General features: G+C 47.1%; 2 protein-coding genes across 11 annotated transcripts in view; both read right to left on the bottom strand.

The window, feature by feature from the left end:
* Nucleotides 1-516: 516 nt before the first annotated feature.
* LOC134173692 (uncharacterized) lies at nt 517-7,042 on the bottom strand. Of its 3 annotated transcripts, none has more exons than XM_062637975.1 (2): nt 6,883-7,042; nt 517-3,051 (listed from the first exon to the last, which is right to left on the bottom strand). In XM_062637975.1, exon 2 carries the CDS (start codon nt 3,047-3,049, stop codon nt 2,069-2,071), a length of 981 nt encoding a protein of 326 aa, XP_062493959.1. In that variant the 5' UTR covers nt 3,050-3,051; nt 6,883-7,042; the 3' UTR covers nt 517-2,068. The 3 variants fall into 3 exon arrangements, with proteins under 3 accessions (XP_062493959.1, XP_062493958.1, XP_062493957.1); XM_062637974.1 differs by having other exon boundaries at nt 6,898-7,042; XM_062637973.1 differs by lacking the exon at nt 6,883-7,042 and adding an exon at nt 4,621-4,972.
* Nucleotides 7,043-11,951: 4,909 nt separating this feature from the next.
* Nucleotides 11,952-17,234, bottom strand: part of LOC134173689 (A disintegrin and metalloproteinase with thrombospondin motifs 2-like) — a 176,055-nt gene continuing 170,772 nt past the window's right edge. For all 8 annotated transcript variants that reach the window (XM_062637960.1, XM_062637963.1, XM_062637961.1 and 5 more), the window contains one exon: nt 11,952-17,053. In XM_062637960.1, the coding sequence (XP_062493944.1) occupies nt 16,590-17,053 (464 nt within the window). In that variant the 3' untranslated portion in view covers nt 11,952-16,589. The remainder of the gene's footprint in view (nt 17,054-17,234) is intronic.

Genomic DNA, 17,234 nt, shown 5'->3' with positions numbered 1-17,234 from the left:
AACCCTCCTTATCTGCTGTTTCTGTGCTATGTAAACCAGGTTTCTCTTTCTCACCTCAGTCACAGCCTTTACTGCACAGCTTGAATCCCCTCCATCTCAAGGCTCCCAGCCCACTGGCATCCCACTCCTGCTGCTGTCACCCCCATGACCCCCATTTCCCTGTGCTTCTGGTTGTCCCCATCTTTGCTGCATCCCAGCAGCTTTGTTTGCTCCTCTTGCAAAACTCTCTAGTAGAACCTCGGTTTCCACTAAAGGAACAGTACACACCAGAAGAAGCCAGTTCACCCCAAAGCTTCATTCCTGAAAGCCTTTCTGCACCTAACACCAAACACCTAGTGCCCCATGTAGCTTTGCAAGGCTTTGAATGGCAGGGGGTGGAAGAGCCTGGGAGCTGGTTCTGTTGGTGACCTGGTGGGGTGAGAAGGCGTTGGTGTGGCGAGCCACAAGCCCATGTGCTGTGGACCAGCCCTGCGCTGGAAATAATCACCCGTGTTCTACAGTGATGGAAACAGCAAGTGGATGTCATGATTTTATTTGTTTTCTCTGTGGAAAGCAGGGCACATGCAGCTCAAGGCACAGGACAAGGCATTGGTGTCATAAATATTCACGTGGAGAGAAAGCAAAATGTCAGCAGGGCAATGAGGACAAGCATCACTTCGGAAGGAAAGGAAAGAGGAGGAGGAGGCAGAGCAGGCTGGCACCCCCCCAATCCAAATCTCTCCATCAGCTATAATAAATGCTGGAGCCACCTTCACTTTTGTTCTTGCTGTGTGGTTGGTTCAAAAACCAGGCTGAGAGGCAGTTCAACAGGAGAAAAACTATTTGAGGTAAGAGATGTGAAAATGAAAGCTCAAATATGCTCACCTTTTGATCCTGGGGCATATTTACCCTCCTGTTGGCACTGAGCAGAAGTTGCCTTCTGATTTAATCTGCCCGAGGGTGGTTTAGGAATCGTTTGTGAGCATTTTTATAATTGCAGCTTTCCAATGGTGTTTCCCATCTTGGCTGCTGCTGAGCAAACAGCCTGGTCCCTGTGCTCTTCTCTGTGCCAAAAGAGTTATTCCTAGTAGTAGTAGTAGTAGTAGTAATTAATCTAGTATTGCTTTGCAGTTTTCTCACCTACTGCTCTTGGCTGACTACAGAGACTGTGGTACTAAACACAGGTACACAAGGATGCTCTGACTGCAGGAGAAAGCACCAATGAGAGACAGTTTGAACAGTGAAGCCCAGCAGCTAGGGATGACCTGACGCTCACCACAGCACACCTGATGCAGATGTGACAGTGCAGGGACCAGCGGGATACCTGTTTTACAGCTGGCATCACAGGTTGGTACAGCTCCAGGAGAGCTGCAGCACTGGCATGGCAATGCCCACCAATGCTCCTCGCTCAAGGGTACATCAAGGAGTAAAGATAATAGGGATGTGCCAGGGAAAGCAACAGGAATACCCCCACCCGGAGGAGCTGATATTCTCCATGCTGCCCTTTAGCAAATCCTCACAAAAGACTTTTAAAAACTATTTCTTTATGCTACTGCACTAAGAGGTGACCTATCCAGTGGTATTCCAGTTGTTGACACAGTGATCTCTGAAGGGTCTCCTAGTAAATGTGTATGTCAGAGAGAGCGCATTTAGTACTGTCCAAGCGTTGGTCAAAATGTTCCTTTCAGAGTAACAGTACCCGAGTGTGAGCTACATCTGGCTGCCTGGCATTTGCTGGAAAACATCAGGAGTTTGATGTTCCTGAAAGTCACTTTTCCTCCAGAGCAGATGGGCTTTGGACTCTCTCCAGCTTTTCTTCATGCTCAGGGCAGTTCCAGGCAATAGGTGGGGGGAGATGCTCTATGGACTATTGCCTGTCCAAAATGAGAACTGATTGCTTGTTTCCTTAGCGGATGAGACTCTGAATCATCCCTTTGCCCACTACTGAGGGATACAATGGGTCACAAAGGTCTGCCTGACTTGCATGCACATTCAAGCCATGTTTTCTGTGTAAGAACTCCAGGGGACTGCTTCTAGAGCACAGGGTGGTTATATCTTGTGAATAAAAGTACTCCTAGCAGCTACCTCTTCACACTTCAGCAATGGCTGGGAGCAAACAAGCTTTTATCTTTGCTTCTTTCCAGATGCATCTGTGCTCTGAAATCCAGTTGTGGATCATGGCTTTTTTAGGTACCTGGAAATATCTCTGCTTGCTGGGAATATCGCCCGCTTCGTTTTTGTTGTCACAGTGAGAAGTTTCTCTCCCTTCTTGCTCATCAGTGCCTGTTGTATTGAACAAGCAGCTTCTGCCTGAGCAGCGCAAGGCTGGGTTTCCAACCAGCTTCCCTCTGGCTGAAGATGGAGATAGCTCTTCACCACTGATGAACATGGGGCTGTTTCCTTTCTGACTGTGGTTACTCCCTAAAACTGTTCCCTCATCTCTTCTGAGATACTTCATCTCTGAGCAGACTGCTTCTTTCTGCACTGGTCTTGGGGAGGGAAGCCTTGGAAAACTGAACACTCGTGGAAAAGTGTTTTTCCCTGTGGCTTTTCCTTTCATGGCTGGAGGATGAAGTTCACTGTTCGGGCAGGAAGAGTTGCACTGTGCGTATTCAGTGCTGGAGCTTTTGCTGTACAAAGAAGCCTTGGAGGAGCAGAGCTTTCCTGCATGGGTGTAGATCTGAGCCAGGGGGTCCTCTCTGGACCAGAGCTCGGTTTCTGCAGGATCAACCTTTCCCAGCGGCACCACGTTTGAGATGAAATTGGTTAATTTACATTTTGACATTTCCTGCTGTATCCCCCCAGGGGATGGAGACCATGAAACATCTTCAATGGTCTTCAGGGTCCTCCTGTCCTGGCCCTTGTGGCTGCTTTCAGGAAGGCCCAGGAATGTGGGTCTGGCGAGGTGGCAAATGGACTGGATGTAATCGTCACTGGAGTACGAGTCCGGGCTGGCTGCAGCGCTTCCAGTGCACTTCGGGTTGGTGCTTGAGTCTTCCATCGCCTCCTCGTGGGTTTCACGTATGGTTGGGAGAGGCTTTGAAAGGCTTAATCTTACCCGGGGTGCCATGGCTGCAAAGAACAAACCAGACATGGTCAGCGTCAAAGGCAGCTGCCCTAAAGGAATTCTGGGCTTGCTGCTTTGAAGTCCATGCTCCCTGAGACACCTGATGTTTTCTTGTGGCAAACGGTGGTGTTTACAGAAACTGCACTTGAAAAGCCTGATGGGAAAGTATTCTTATATCCCTGGCTTCATAAAGAGCCCATGGGTACCAAAGAAGCCAAGTGATTACGTGCAGTAGGAAATGAAAGGTTCGTTAAATGAGATCAGAAATGATGCTCCCTTCTGAAGCAACACAAGGGCTCAGCAGCTGAAGCAGCATGGTGCAGGTGCACCAGCTCACCTCACCGTCCGTGTTGTAGCAGTGAGGGACAAACTCCTCTCCTTATTTAATACTCCACTGGTCTGCTCACTCTAAAAGGGCTCTGCGTTCACAGTGTGTCCTAACAGGCTAGGGCTGATCTCAACAGGGATGTAATTCATGTCTTCTCTATTCAAATGGTTATCCTCAACCTTTTTAAGGATGGATTCCCATCCAGCTGCTGCCACTAGCCAGGTAAACCTGTCCTTTACAAGTATTTCATGTTGCAGCATTTACTAACTGTACTGGTGAGTTTTTTCTCTCTCAAAACACTCTCCCTGTGCTTTGCTTTATCTCCCTTTCTGGCAGAAATGACCACATAGCCTGGATCCTTTTCATTTTATTTGATTTTTTACTACATCACCCCCCCCCCCCAGTGGAATTTATATGTGAATAACCTGCCAACACAATATAGCTTTGCTGTGTGATTAACAACAAAAGTGCTTTGCTAGCTATTTTAACACTGCTTGTCATTGCTGGAAATAAATTAGGCTTTGTTGAACCTCCCTGTGAGCCGTGGATCACATATGGAGCTCAGCTCCTGCTGAGCCCGGGGTGCAGCTAATGGGTTATCCATCCCCACCCTGAGCTGCTGCTGGCTTTTACTGGTTTCCATCTCAGGTACTCCCGATAAAGTCAGCCAAGCCGGGACTGACTGAGAGTAGGAGATGCTTCCTGTAAATATTATGGCCTGTTTATTCTCTTTCTTTATGCTGTCTGCTCCTTCCTTCTCATTTCTTTAAGCATTAAGAAAGCGACTTGCTCCTTTGCCTTTCATCTCACCCCTTGCCCCAGCTCAGCAGCATCAGCATCTGGGCCTGCTCTGACCCCAGCACTGAGGAGGGCAGCCGGATGCCCCAGCTAATGGGCACACATGTGTCACGTTAACTTACGATAGCACTAATCATTAACAGAGTCCTGTTAACGTGCCCTTTCTCCGGAAGGAAATTAAATTACCTATTCACAGCAAAACTGTTCCGATGGGGTGGATCAGTTCCAGCCCGGATACGATCCCTTCGCCCTGGGCACTGCACCAGCATCCAAGCCAAGGTCCCCTTCCATCAGCACTCAGCAGTCCCCAGAGAGCACAGCCCCTGCCCTGCAGCTTCCCCTCCATCCACACCACAGCATCCGCAGCTGCAGTCCTCGGGGTCCTCCCCAGCAACACCCAGGACACAGCCCAGATCCAGACCCAGCTCCTGCAGCACCCAGCCCTTACCTGCCCTGCTGTTGGTGCGGAGAGGTGGGCGGCTTTCCTCTCCCCTGGCTCCCACGTCTCTCCCCCGCTGTGTCCCTCCCTGTTTTCAGTACAGAGTATGTGCTGTCTACAACTAACCCATGCATCAGGCTCCCTGCCTCCAGTCAGCTGATTCTGCTGCCTGTTTTGTTGCTGTAGCTAAATATAGCCCTCTGGCTGCCTGCCTGCCCTGACAGGAGCCTGCATCTCACAAACGCCACGTGCCGCTGGGACAGCAAACGGGCACCAGGGAGGCACAGCCAGCCCGACCCAGCAGGATGCTCCACGACAAATCCCTGCCGGCCGACTGCCTTGTTCTGTTTTCCCGTGTGAAATGCGAGTGTGGTGCCGCAGGAGGGGCTGCTCTGGTTTGTACCATTGTATTTCATTGCTGAAAGGGGGAGTCCCAAGATTTCAGGTTGCTTTTGCGCCTTCTCTGCTTGTATTTCATGAGCAAATTCATGCCACTGTGCCAGGTTTATCCAAGGCGGGGCGCCTGCAGCATCCTTGTCACTGCCCTCCTCCCTCTCAGTTCCGTGCTTAGCTGTGTACTCACTGCAGAGGTACAGCACAGCCAGCCCTGCCACTGCACTGACAGCTTTATCCCTCCCCAGGCCGCACAGCATCACCCTTTTGTCCTCTGCTGAGCTGGCAAAGACCAACCACACACTTGCCAGGAGGACTGGCAGCATCCAGGTCTGTGGGCAGCAAGGATGTGTCTTTGTTTCATGGCTTATTGACATGCTGCAACCTGATTGCAATTCTAGTGCAATTCTGGTGTCCCTCGCACAGCCTCTCTTGCAGCATCACATTGGGTGGGGAGGTGAATAGTTATTCTGCAGCAGAACCTTCCTTCTGCTTTTATTTCCCAATAGTCCTCAGAGGGAGCCTTAATAGACACCGTTCACTACTGGGGAATAGCCCCGCTGCACAACACCCCTGTGTGAGCAAGCAGCGTGTGACTGTGTTTCTGCACCTTGCTGCTCCCCAAACAACCTGCCCTGAACTGCTGGCAGAGATGAGACTAAAGTAAACCCCTAGATTAAAGATGACTGCTTTAGTTTTAATGCAAATGTTCTCAGCATTGGGCTGGAATTGGCTTTGTTGATTTCATCCCCCAAGTCCATGCTCATCATCCAGGGTCTGTCTTTATCTCCGGTGGCAAAAAATAAGCAGCTCAAAAGACTTGTGCATCCCTTCAGGAGGATATGGTTCAAAGCAGAGATTGTTTGCTCTCTGGAAATAGACATTGTTTAGTACTTAAATATAAAAGGTGTGCAAACTTCCGCTGTTTGTCTGGATTTCTGATGCCAAAGAGCTGAAGTTGGCTGAAATGACCCTTAAACTTCATGCACTGAATGTGCAATGACCAGCTGGGATCATGCTGTAGTAACAACTTACAGCTTCTATTTCTTCTTGCTTGCAGGCACCATAATGACCATCAAATCAAAAACCAAAACCTCAGACCCCAGCTACTCTGAGCAGCTGCAGAATAAAGCTTGGGAAAGCCATTTCATGAGGAAAATCACTGACCTGGAAAAAACCCCATCCCCATCTGCAGATGTGCACAGATACATTCTCTTCATAACACGCTTCAGGATCATTCCCTTCCCTGGAAAATCCCTCCTCCCAGCTGGAGATGTCTCCTTCTCAAAGGCCACATGATCTGATGGAGCGAGTAGAAACGGGGCTGTGCAAGGTGCCAGGCTGGCCATGGCCAACCCTCACCCTGCCCTGAGAGCAGCCGAGTTAGGCTCAGTGTTGGGTTATCAGGTGTTTGACAGCGTCAAGGCTCATCCTGGTGCTTTGCCATATCTCTTTGGCAGTGGCCATATCATGGCTTTGGTGGTGCCTAGGGGACATGGCGGCCTCCCCTAGGAGGATGGGGCAGCAGAGACACACACCCTGCAATGAGAAGTTACCCAAAAGCCTCTAAAGTGAGCAAAGTCCTCACTAAATGTGATTGGGTAAGGTGTTTCTTTAGGAAACTACACTAAAAGTATGGATTTGCAATACAAGTCCCTTAGATCTGTTGAAATCAGTTTCTTCCCAGTGTTTTGCGTTACTTTAGGAAAATCACATTTATTGGAATCACTGTTATTGGAATCAACCCTATATAAGTGATTTGTTCTCTATCATTGTTTTTACATTCTTGATGATACGAAAATTACACTGTAAATTTACAAACACCAGGTGCAGTGTAATCAGTAGCTATCATTTACCAAATACCATTTACAGCAATACCTCTGCTTTCTTTACCTCAACCCCAGCCGTTCGGTTTCCTCCTTTATCAAGTGGTTGCTCAAAACCTGGGAATTAGGAAAAGCAGAAGAAGCACCTTTGAACCCTTGTGTGTCACTTTGCAAGGTTTTTCCCAAGCACTTCTGAGGCCAGCTCTGGTTCAACCATCCCAGTCTCCTGTATTTATACTCCCCTAGGAGAGAACGGTGGTTCAGCATTCCTGAGTGCATGAAAACAGTAACCAAATGGGATTAAAAACCAAATGGGAAAGAAAAGAGCAACAGCAGTGCTGAGGCAAACAGGAGGTATTAGTTCTGCAAGGCTTGGCTGAGTGATTGACACCTTCATGCTACGGAGTGACTTTTTTGTTTGGTTGTTTATCCATTAGCTCTATATTTTGAATGCTTCCAGTTTTGGGGAAGGTTTTGTATTCCAGCGGCTTAGCAGAGTTGCACAAGTGTAACAGGCTGCTCTCCTTTGGGCATTTCTGAAGCTTGTTGATGTTTGGACAAACAAACCCATTAATCTTTGGGAGCATTAAATGGATACCACAGTCAATTCCCATTTTGGGTTTTCTCAGGAAAAATGCTCTTAATGCCAAGCAGGGGCTTTGGGCCGGCTCCAGCACTGCTGGCTAAAGGCAGTGTCCCCTCAGTGGGGCACCAGCAGTGCCAAGGCTGCTCCATGACTAACTTTGGCTTCGGAATATTGCAAGAAATATTTCTTTTTTGGGGAAAAATATCACATTATGCTTTCCAAAGTGAAAAATCCGCACAGAAAAGGTAGAAGAGGAAAAGCTCCTCCCGCCTGGATTGGCTCACGGATATCCATATGGATGCGAGGAGCTGGGCAGCGTGTTGAGCTCCCTGGCTGGATTCGGGCCGGACGTGGTGGCACCGATGTGATAGCTCAGTGATGCCACATGGCTGCTCTGCTCCTGCCTGTGGTGCCACAGCTGAGCCTGGGCTTTGGCACTGGCAGCACTGCCCTGGGCTGCAGTAATCCCAGTTTGAAAGAAATCCCAGTTTTCCAGCTCCTCACTGGGAGGCTGTGCTGGGAGGCACTGAGCTGAAGGTGCATTGCCTTTACTTTCTGATCACAAGGTCTCCAAGGGACATTCAGGGTCCCAGATTCAAGCTTTCCCAGTAACCACTAGAACTGTAAATTCACTTTTTTTTCTTCTTATTAAGCCTTTTTCACCCTGATGAACATCTCTTTGCCTCTGCTCGCTTCTGCCCTCTCTTCCTCCTGGGGCACCTGCAGCACCCAAAAGGACTAGCATCACAAAGAAACTGCCATCAGCCAGCGCACACCCTCCTGCCTTGGAAAGGAGGCTCTTTGGTAAACCAGCAAATACTGTGACTGGTTCATGGTTGGGTGATGCTGCCACTCTGGTTCCTGCACTGGAGCTGGTATCTAAAACCATGTCAGAGTGTGAGGAAGGGAGCAGAGTGAGTGCCAGGGGACAGGGTCAGCATGACCCTGGGCATCGCCAAGCCTCGGTGCAGCCAGCTGCTTCCCTCCTGCATGTTTGTTGTTAAAAGGCCAGGAAAGGAAAACAGTTTGACCTGATTTGTGCCAGATTCCACATGATTTGTGCTCCCTAATTACACCCCTCATCCCATTAACCTCCTGTGCATTACAGCGAGCAGCTGCTATGGTACATGGTGAGGATATTCCCGTGAAACATTAATGAGCTGGTTTTGTATTAACCAGACAGAGCTGGGTTAGAAATGTGGCACCCAGAGCTGTTGCCTTGACTGCAGCTCACGCAGTAACTGGTGGCAGCTCCTTGTACAGACACTGCCACTGCTGCACACAGATGTTCTGGAAATTACCAGGTATTTCTTGTCTCTTGCAAGGAGGAACCGGCTGCTGCGAGGGCTGAGCTGTTGCAGCCCATCACAAGGGTTGTTTGCTGAGCTCTCCATCCAGCTGGGAACACAGGTGGAGCCCTTTCAGGAGGCTTTAAGAAGGCTCGCAGTGGGTTAGGCACTCATTTTCCTTAGGATTTCAATTAAGCTTGGAAAATGACTCCAGGGAGTCTTTGCTGCTTCCTAAGTGATGCTGGTGCAATGGGTTCATCTGCCTGGCTCCCACTGGTGCTGGCTGCCCACAGCTCAGTGCTGGTACAGGCTGGTTTTAAAGTAATTGGAGGTCTCACAAAGTGCAAACCGCGGTGGCTGCTGGCTGGAGCTCCCCAGGGAATCCAAGGTATTTACTTGAAATAACACAAATATTTTTCATTTGTATTATTACTGGCCTGCAAAGGTTGCATTGTGCATTTGTGCCCTTGCCTTTTCACTGAATCATAGAATCCCAGACTGGTTTGGGTTGGAAGGGACCTTAAAGCTCATCCAGCTCCAATCCCTGCCACAGGCAGGGACACCTTCCACTAGAGCAGCTTGCTCCAAGCCCCTGTGTCCAACCTGGCCTTGGACACTGACAAGGATGGGGCAGCCACAGCTTCTCTGGGCACCCTGTGCCAGCGCCTCAGCACCCTCACAGGGAGGAGCTTCTTCATAAAATCTAATGTCAATCTACTCGCTTTCAGTTTAAAACCATTCCCCCTTGTCCCTTGTCACTACACGCCCCTCTTAAAGGAGCATGGGGGTCTAAACGTGCTGTGCTGCTGATCCACATCCCCTCATGCTGAAAACAAACCCTGATGGACTCTGTTTGCAGTACAAACGTGTTGTGCAGAAGAATGGGTGAGTGCTCAGCTTCCAGGAAACCCCATTTGCTTCCCTTTGCTCTGAAGACCTCAGCTACACAGAAGTCCAGCTTCCATTTTTTTCAGGCCCTTTCAACACAGCGCTCAATTTTGGTTTAGAAGCAGTACCCATCATTCCTGCAGAGCCCCCAGCACAGCTTGGAAAGGACCCAAACCATTCCAGTAAACCTGCCATAAATGACTTGTTGCAGTGAGAGATTCTTTAATCAAAAACAGCACCAGGAACATCCAGTCACTTTACACCAGAAAACGGATCCTGTTTTGCTGAATTAATGATTTATTACAAATTGCTCAGCATTTGGCTGCTAATCCAAGCTGGCAGCTCACCTGAAACAGGTTGGTCTTCCCATAGCTGATGTGTTTCTTTAATAGTAGAGCTTTGCCTGATTAAAACAATTGCAAGACCAGTTAATGATAACTGTCAGTGGAAAACCCCGTAATGGTGTTATCCTCTAAACTTTGTTATCAGGCGTAGTTTAGGTATCAGCTGGGCTGTGTTTAGATGACTGAAGAGCTAACACTCCCAGAAAATAGCTTAATTATTGAACTACTTTCTGTCATTTGGGTGCTGGGGGCTGATCATGGCTCTTTCTCCACTGCTGCTGTTGGATCTGTTTCTTCCTCACAGGCTTCATGCCTGTTCTTCAGCAAGGCACAGCCAGCGTACAACAGCATCTTCAAACACCTCCACGCTGCGCTGGGGACTGAGTTGAGCAGGTTTTACTCCATCTGGTCCTTCCTGCAGCCCTGGGATGCAGGGAGCCCTTCTCACCAGATCCACCCTGCTCCCAAAGTCCAGCGGCTGTTTCACAACTGTACTTCTTGTGCCGTGCCACCATCTAGTGGTAACTCAGCTAGAAACTCTTCATCCAGAGATGCAAAGCAGCCTGAGCGGCTCCTCCATCACTGGCCTGCCTGGAGCCTGGTGCTGCTGGGGGTAGCATGGATGCAAAGTGCAATTTCATTACCTAGGGCTGGTGGGAGCAATCTGCTGATGGAGCATAAAATCCAGCACATCAAATATGATGAGGTTTCTCTGCATGTGTCATCCTGCTCTGCTTCTCGCTGTAATGAGTGGAAAGAGGGGTCCTCTTGCACTTGATGTGGTTCTGTGCTGTGTACCGAAAAGCTGAGCCCCGAGCACTTCTGTTTCTTCACTTGGCATTTGGCATCTTCCCCATGCTAGGGAAATGCTGCTCAGGAGCTTTAATACCTAGAGGGGCCAGAGCTGTCCCCATGGGGCCATGTGTACATGTGTGTACATGTGTGTACCTGTGTATACATGTATGAGCATCTGTCTGGGCTCCCACATGGGCACCAGTTATAGCTCAAGTCTGAAGAATGGAGGGAAATGGGCTAAAAAGGTGATGTAGGACAGGAAAGTAAGAGAAGGGCTGCTGCAATTGTCATCTTTTGGCATTTTAGACAGAAAGAGGAAGACCAGGAAGGAGGGGTGTTGGAAGTGTTTGACCCCATGTTTGACCCAACGTGTTTGACCCATGTTTATCATGTCTGAGGTTTGGATGTGAAACCCTTCCCTATGGACACTCTAAACTCTCAAAATCTTTGGGTTGGGAAAGCAAAAGCCAATTAAATATAACCCTTGTCACAGCTGTAAATTAGATATTACATGAATTGCTGCAGTAAATGAAACCCAGGTTTTGGCTGGGTCACTGTTTCACCAGGACATTTAAGTAAGTAAGTGGTTTTCCATATGGAAAATGCTGAGGTTGTTCGTTACCTGATTAAAGAACATGTTGGACTTCAATGCACTGCATGGTGCTAAGTGAATAATCAAGGTAAGTGGGGATCTTTCAAATCCTCAAGCAACAAACTTCAATTAGATGGGAGCAATTCAATTATGCTTTAAAGGGAACCTGGCTCCAAGCGCGCAGGATGTGGCAGGAAAATGTATGCAAAAGAATTTCATGGAAAGGAGCAATTATTTTATCAATAGGACATGCAAAGGGAAATTTGCTCATCAGTCCTGAATAGAAGCCTAAATTTACTAAGCCTTTTAAGGAGATGATGCATGGACCAGGATGGATTTCAGCCCAGTGTCAAGGCTGAGAGCCTCGAGCAGGTTTAAGTGCGTTTGATTAATTTCTGTGTGGTTATCAGCTGAGGTTTTAGTCTTTGTGATATTTGGCCTTGGATAATATTAATGTGTTGTAACAAGGATATAGGACTTTGGCAGTAAGCGTATCCCAATCCCATTTCATTAAGATGATGCTTTGGAAACTGAGTTGGGTTTGAGCCTGAAGATGCTGATTCTTCCTCCCCCCCGCCTTTGCATAATGTTACTTCAGTGAAAAAAGCACAGGGAAAAACCAAACACTTTGCAAAAGAACACAGACATTTGAATTTAATAAATTATAAAATTAAAGATTCTAATTTGTATATACATTTTTAATATACAAGAAATGGCTATTTATTGCAATTTCTGTTAAGGTATATGTAAGTGAATGGAAGTTGCATATAGATATTCAGATGAACATAGCTAATACTGTGCTCTGTAGGTGAGTAAATAAGACATTAAATGCATTACGTAATAAAATAAAACATAAACCCCTTTGAGTACTGGTAAAGCACCATTTCTAGAGTTCTCCAAATATCTGAAAGCATTCTATGGAGATGTTGTGAGACTCTAAATACTGAATGGATACATGAATATAAAAAGTGATGCATTCATAACAGATTACAGGAATTTCTAAAGGAATGTTAGTGAAAAAAAAAATGGCAGCAGATTGGAGCCAAAGGCACCAGGAATGGTTTGGGATTTTTCATGAGGGGCTGTCACTTGGATTTTAAGTTTGCACCAACAGAAAAATGACAATTTAGGAAGCTGTGTACTTGCGTGGTTAGATCACAAAATGGGTCGTTTAATGGGAGCAGATTGCTTTAGCTCTGGGATCTCTGAGATGGCCTCTGCAGGGATGTATTGCTTACAAATCTGCTTTTTGGGGATATTAGGTTACATTAAAGTACCCTTCTCTGCTCATTATGGCTCAAAATGCAGCACCCAGGAAACTGCAAAAGGGTACAGAAGACACACTATGACGGTGCTCTTGGCCAATTACAGCATTGTAGAAAAGGGGAAATGGTTGTCAAAGTTCAACCAAACAAAAAATGACCAAAATGTCACTGCATGACATGGAATAAATATCAGCTGAATGCAAATCCCCACCCACTGCCTTGGGATGCTTTTTCTTTCTCAATAGAGCTCTGCTCTGTGTCTCCCAGAAGTGAGGTACGTGTTCTTAGGAAACGACCATCGTGAGGAACTGCTGAAAACACCTTCTGAAAAACTGATGCCATCTCGACAAGAAGGCATCTTTCCTGGTCTGAAGAGACTTTTTCCTCCCTTCATACAGCAAGACTGTAAAGAGAAGGCAGCTGGTGGCTCTGCTCCATTAAGGAGATGAACCAGAGTGTGTCCATCAGCATCTGTCTTGAGCAATCTAGACTGAAGCTGCTCCTTCAAATATTATTTCAGTGTTCCTCAAATAACAGCTAGAGAAATGTTCAGTAGAATTAAAACCAGAGAGAAGTAATACAAATTAAATCTCCTAAAGGTGACACTGAGAAAGGAGCAAGCCCCTCCTAAATGCAGACATCAATAGGCATTACACTGCATCCCTCATGAACACCAGACCTAGGGTAGCACCACACCAGCCATCTGGGAGGCTGCTCCTGATCCAAGACGCAGCAGAAGTTTCCACTTCATCTGGAAAGATGCTTTTGGTTTGTTTGATTGAGAACTGACTCACTCTAGAGAAAGAACAAAGCGGGCAGGATGCTGAACTCTGAACCAGCTTTGCAAGTTCAGCTCGGGTGTCCACGCCATGCATGTGGATTGCCAGCCTATAGCAGTCTTGGCCCTGGGAGACACTGGAAATGCTCTGCACAGAACAGCCCAGTCCTTTTCAGACCTTGGGTCACCACACTGGAAGAGCCTTTTCCTTGTGCTGTTTGCAGAAAGGTCCCTTGAAGTTGCACCAAATAAATTCCTGCCCCATTTTCTATTGGGACACAACTTGGAAGTCATTTGGATAGAAGGGGCTATTCGTAAGGCAGCGTTTGAGCTGTGGGCACTTGTCGTGGCATTTCTTCACATTGCTTGGTTGACTAAGCCTGTTCCAGATGCTAAGGAAGAACAGAAGCTCTTAGTTGGGTTACTTCAGGCTTCTGGAGGTCAGAGAAACGTGTCTTCATAAAGCCCCAGAGAATAAGGTAGCAAATTTGTACCTCCCCTCTTGTATAACTTCAAGCCCCAACCCCTCTCTACCTTTGGGTTTGTGAGGGTTTTTCCTAAGTTTATCATAGGCTTGGATGTGCGTCTAGGTTATGAAAAAGCTGGGGGTTGTGGTTTATCTTTATTGTCCACAGAGCTAAAAGCAGGATAATAACTTGAAGGGGAAAAGATGAGTTTTACACTAACCACATCCGTGTAAAGCAAACGTGGAAGGCAAGAAGTATTAAGCCCTCAGGGTGGGAGCAGAGCTACAGCTTGTGTCTCCCATGGCACGCCAGCTGGAGTGATGTTGACTTAGATACATCTTCCTTGCTTATAAATAGCATGGTGGGTTTTTTTCCCTTCAGTGCTCATTGCTACACTGCTCTGTTCTGCACAGATGTGACCTGACCCTATGCTGATACTGAAACTTGTCCTCTCTGTAGGCAACCACAAACCCCTTGCCACAAGGCTTCTGTGCCAGTGCCGGGCTTGCGAGTACATGGTGGCTCTGTAATGATGGGCAGGGAATGGAGCAAGGCTGGCACGAGTGAAGGCCACTAAAGGTAAGCAGTCTTCAACTGCAGGATAGCATTTAGTGTCTCATGAGTTAAAGTGTGAGCTGAGACTCCTGTCATTGCCCAGCCAACTGCTGCTCAATGCTGCCAAACCGTGGAGCTTTAGTTTTACTTTGCAAAACAAGAACAGATGACTTTGTTGTTTGTTTTCACATCTGCAGCCACGTCTGCTTGGCCCAGGGGATGTTTCCTAGCACTCTGGACTTCTACCAGGCCCATCGTGCTTCCTGGTCTTCAGTGTAACTCCCATCCCTGTACTGCCTGAGCTGCTCCTGAATACTCACCCAAAGGTACAGTCCTAGTCCTTTGTAAGAAGGGATGCTTGACGCCATCACACCAGCTGAATGCATTCCTTCTCTGCTTTGGCCAGTATCTCCAAAAGTATCTCTTAAACTAGGTCTTGTCCTTCATACTTCTGGCCACAGTTCAGGCCAGAACAGTTCCACATCTCACCGCTGCAAAGTCTGCTGGTCCTGCAGGTTCTCTCCTCCTTTCCAGCAGGACTGGCTTGCTTCGGAGAGGAGACTGGGCAGCTCATTCATCCATGGTGGTTGAGGGCAGAAGGCAAAGAAGCAGGAAGCCACATGTGGTTCACCTTGAGATACTTCTGAAGCTCTTTGCCAGCAGCCAGGCCACAGAAGAGCTGGAAACTCAGCACATTTCCAATAACTATGTGACTGTATATAAAGGCTTGTAACTGGCACTGCAGCAAACTGAGACCAGCTCGGGCTGGAGGATGAGGTCTTACTGGAAAATCTGAACTAGGAGCCATCAGACGTACTAGTGGTAAAGGAGGATTTCAGGGAAGCCCTGGGCTCTGCAGGAGGTTTACCAGCAAAGAGGAAACAAATGGAAGAGCCCAAGCCAGGAGACAGGAGAAAAACTGCACAGACATCACCCATGGCAGGAACCAGTCCATGCTCCCGTCTCTGCAGCGTTAGAGCCAAGCTGAATTCATCTTCTGATCACCAATCAGGAATTCAAAATGACCTATGAAAACCATGATGACCCTGAGGGGGAAGGAAGTACTCAAAGGGTTGTCAGGTTACAAATCTTAATGTTTCTAGCAGACCTGGTACTGTGAGTACATGTGTGTGTGTGTATATGTCAGGGCACAGCAAACAATTGTTCACTTCCGCACCAGTAAAGCTGTCATAAGGAAAGGAAGATGATGCAAAAATGTTTCCTCCGAAATAATCTCATCCTATGGGAGAAAAAGAATGTTTTCTTAACAAAGCACCAAAGAAAAGGCAACAACAATCCAGTCATCTTTAAGTTAAACAGTATGTGGGTAGAAAAAAATCATACCAGTAAAAAAAGCACCAACCAACAAAGATCACTGAGGCTGTTGCATTACAGGAACTTAAAGACTCAAATATATGGATAATTGTAAACAGAAAGACTCGGATGTTGTCAGTCCAAGTTGGCCGGATCTACCCTAATGTCTTGCATGTATTCAAAAGTCTAGGAGAATCCTGTGAAATCATTTATGGAAACATGTAAAGCACTGTTTGCCAGTTCTTAATCTACACATCAATTTATGGCTACAGCATGTTCTACGCATTTTCTTATGCAGGCCCGGTTCAGAAAGCTCCATAAGCACATTCCTGGCTGTGACCACGGAGGCAGCTCTACCAAAGTCACCTAAGCTTAGCCTGGCATGTTCTTACATACCCTCCTGAACCGGGGGCTGAGCCAGTGCCCGGTTATGCAATGCACAGAAGCATCACAGGGTGCTGGCCACCTGCTTGTCAGTGTGAAGGGGGTTTATCATGTCGTGGGACTGTTTTCCTCCACCCTAAATGTAACTCCCATTACTATTCCCAAGCAGTGTTACACAGGCATAGAAGACTTAAAAAGAGCCCATGAACTAGAAACCTGCTAACCTGGCCTAGGTATTACAGTTTGTTTGGATTCAGTAACATGCTGTAATGATATTGCACTAATACTCTACCGTACCCTGTAAACCTAGATGTCAAAGTATTCAGATTAGCACTTATGAAACAATCTGTCATTTCCATTTATAGCAGGCTTCTGAATTTGGCACCTTTGCCATAGCACCACTTCGATTTTTCCCCATTTTTAGTCTTTATGACACGGGCAATACCATGACGTTGGTAACATCTCTATAAGAGAAAAACGTTGTTTGTGCCACATTCCCAGTTTAGTTTGTTTTCCTAAGAGTCTCTTTTTTCCTTTTCTCGGCAATCAGTTCCTGAATTCTTTTATTCCTTGTCTTTTCATAAGGTATCCTCCTCCGTGTTATGATGTTGTGCTGTGATACTTCATTATCCAGCCCATCGATTTTATAGGGAACATCCACTGCATTGATTTCTGGGTGCTCCTCAGTTGCATTGGAAGGAGGTGCACGTGTTTTGGGAACAAGAGGAGGACTGGTGGAAGACTGTGTAGTGGCCAGGCCCATGGGAGGGCTGAGAGTGGTCAGGAGCTCCTCCTCAATGACATTATTCTTATTTATGTTAGAATCAGTTACATCGTCCACCTCTGTTATGTTGCTGTACATGTTACAGGACTTGCAACACAGCTTATTGTAACTAGGAAGCGAGCAGTAACGAGAGAGAACTTCCATGCGACAAAACATTGACTTGTCTCCTTGACAATGATCTTCTGAAAGAGAAAAAGGGAACAGATAAATAAAGAGCATCTTCACTTTAAGCAGAAAAAAAGAAACAAAGCTGAAGCTTTGGCAGTGGGCAGAGGGTTTGATATTTAAAGTGGGATAGGAAACTGGCAAATAAGCCTTCTGTAAGCAGAAGCAGGCTTAACATTAAACCTAAAACTCAGTTCA

The sequence above is a fragment of the Pezoporus occidentalis genome, unplaced genomic scaffold (genome assembly GCF_034315485.1).
Source record: "Pezoporus occidentalis ecotype Australia unplaced genomic scaffold, CSIRO_AGI_Poc_V1 ctg55, whole genome shotgun sequence".
Classification (NCBI taxonomy): domain Eukaryota; kingdom Metazoa; phylum Chordata; class Aves; order Psittaciformes; family Psittacidae; genus Pezoporus; species Pezoporus occidentalis.
This window is presented reverse-complemented; position numbering and strand designations above follow the sequence as displayed.

Coding starts and splice junctions, on each gene's coding strand:
- LOC134173692 (XM_062637975.1), bottom strand. CDS start 3,049: ATGGCACCCCGGGTAAGATTAAGCCTTTCAAAGCCTCTCCCAACCATA.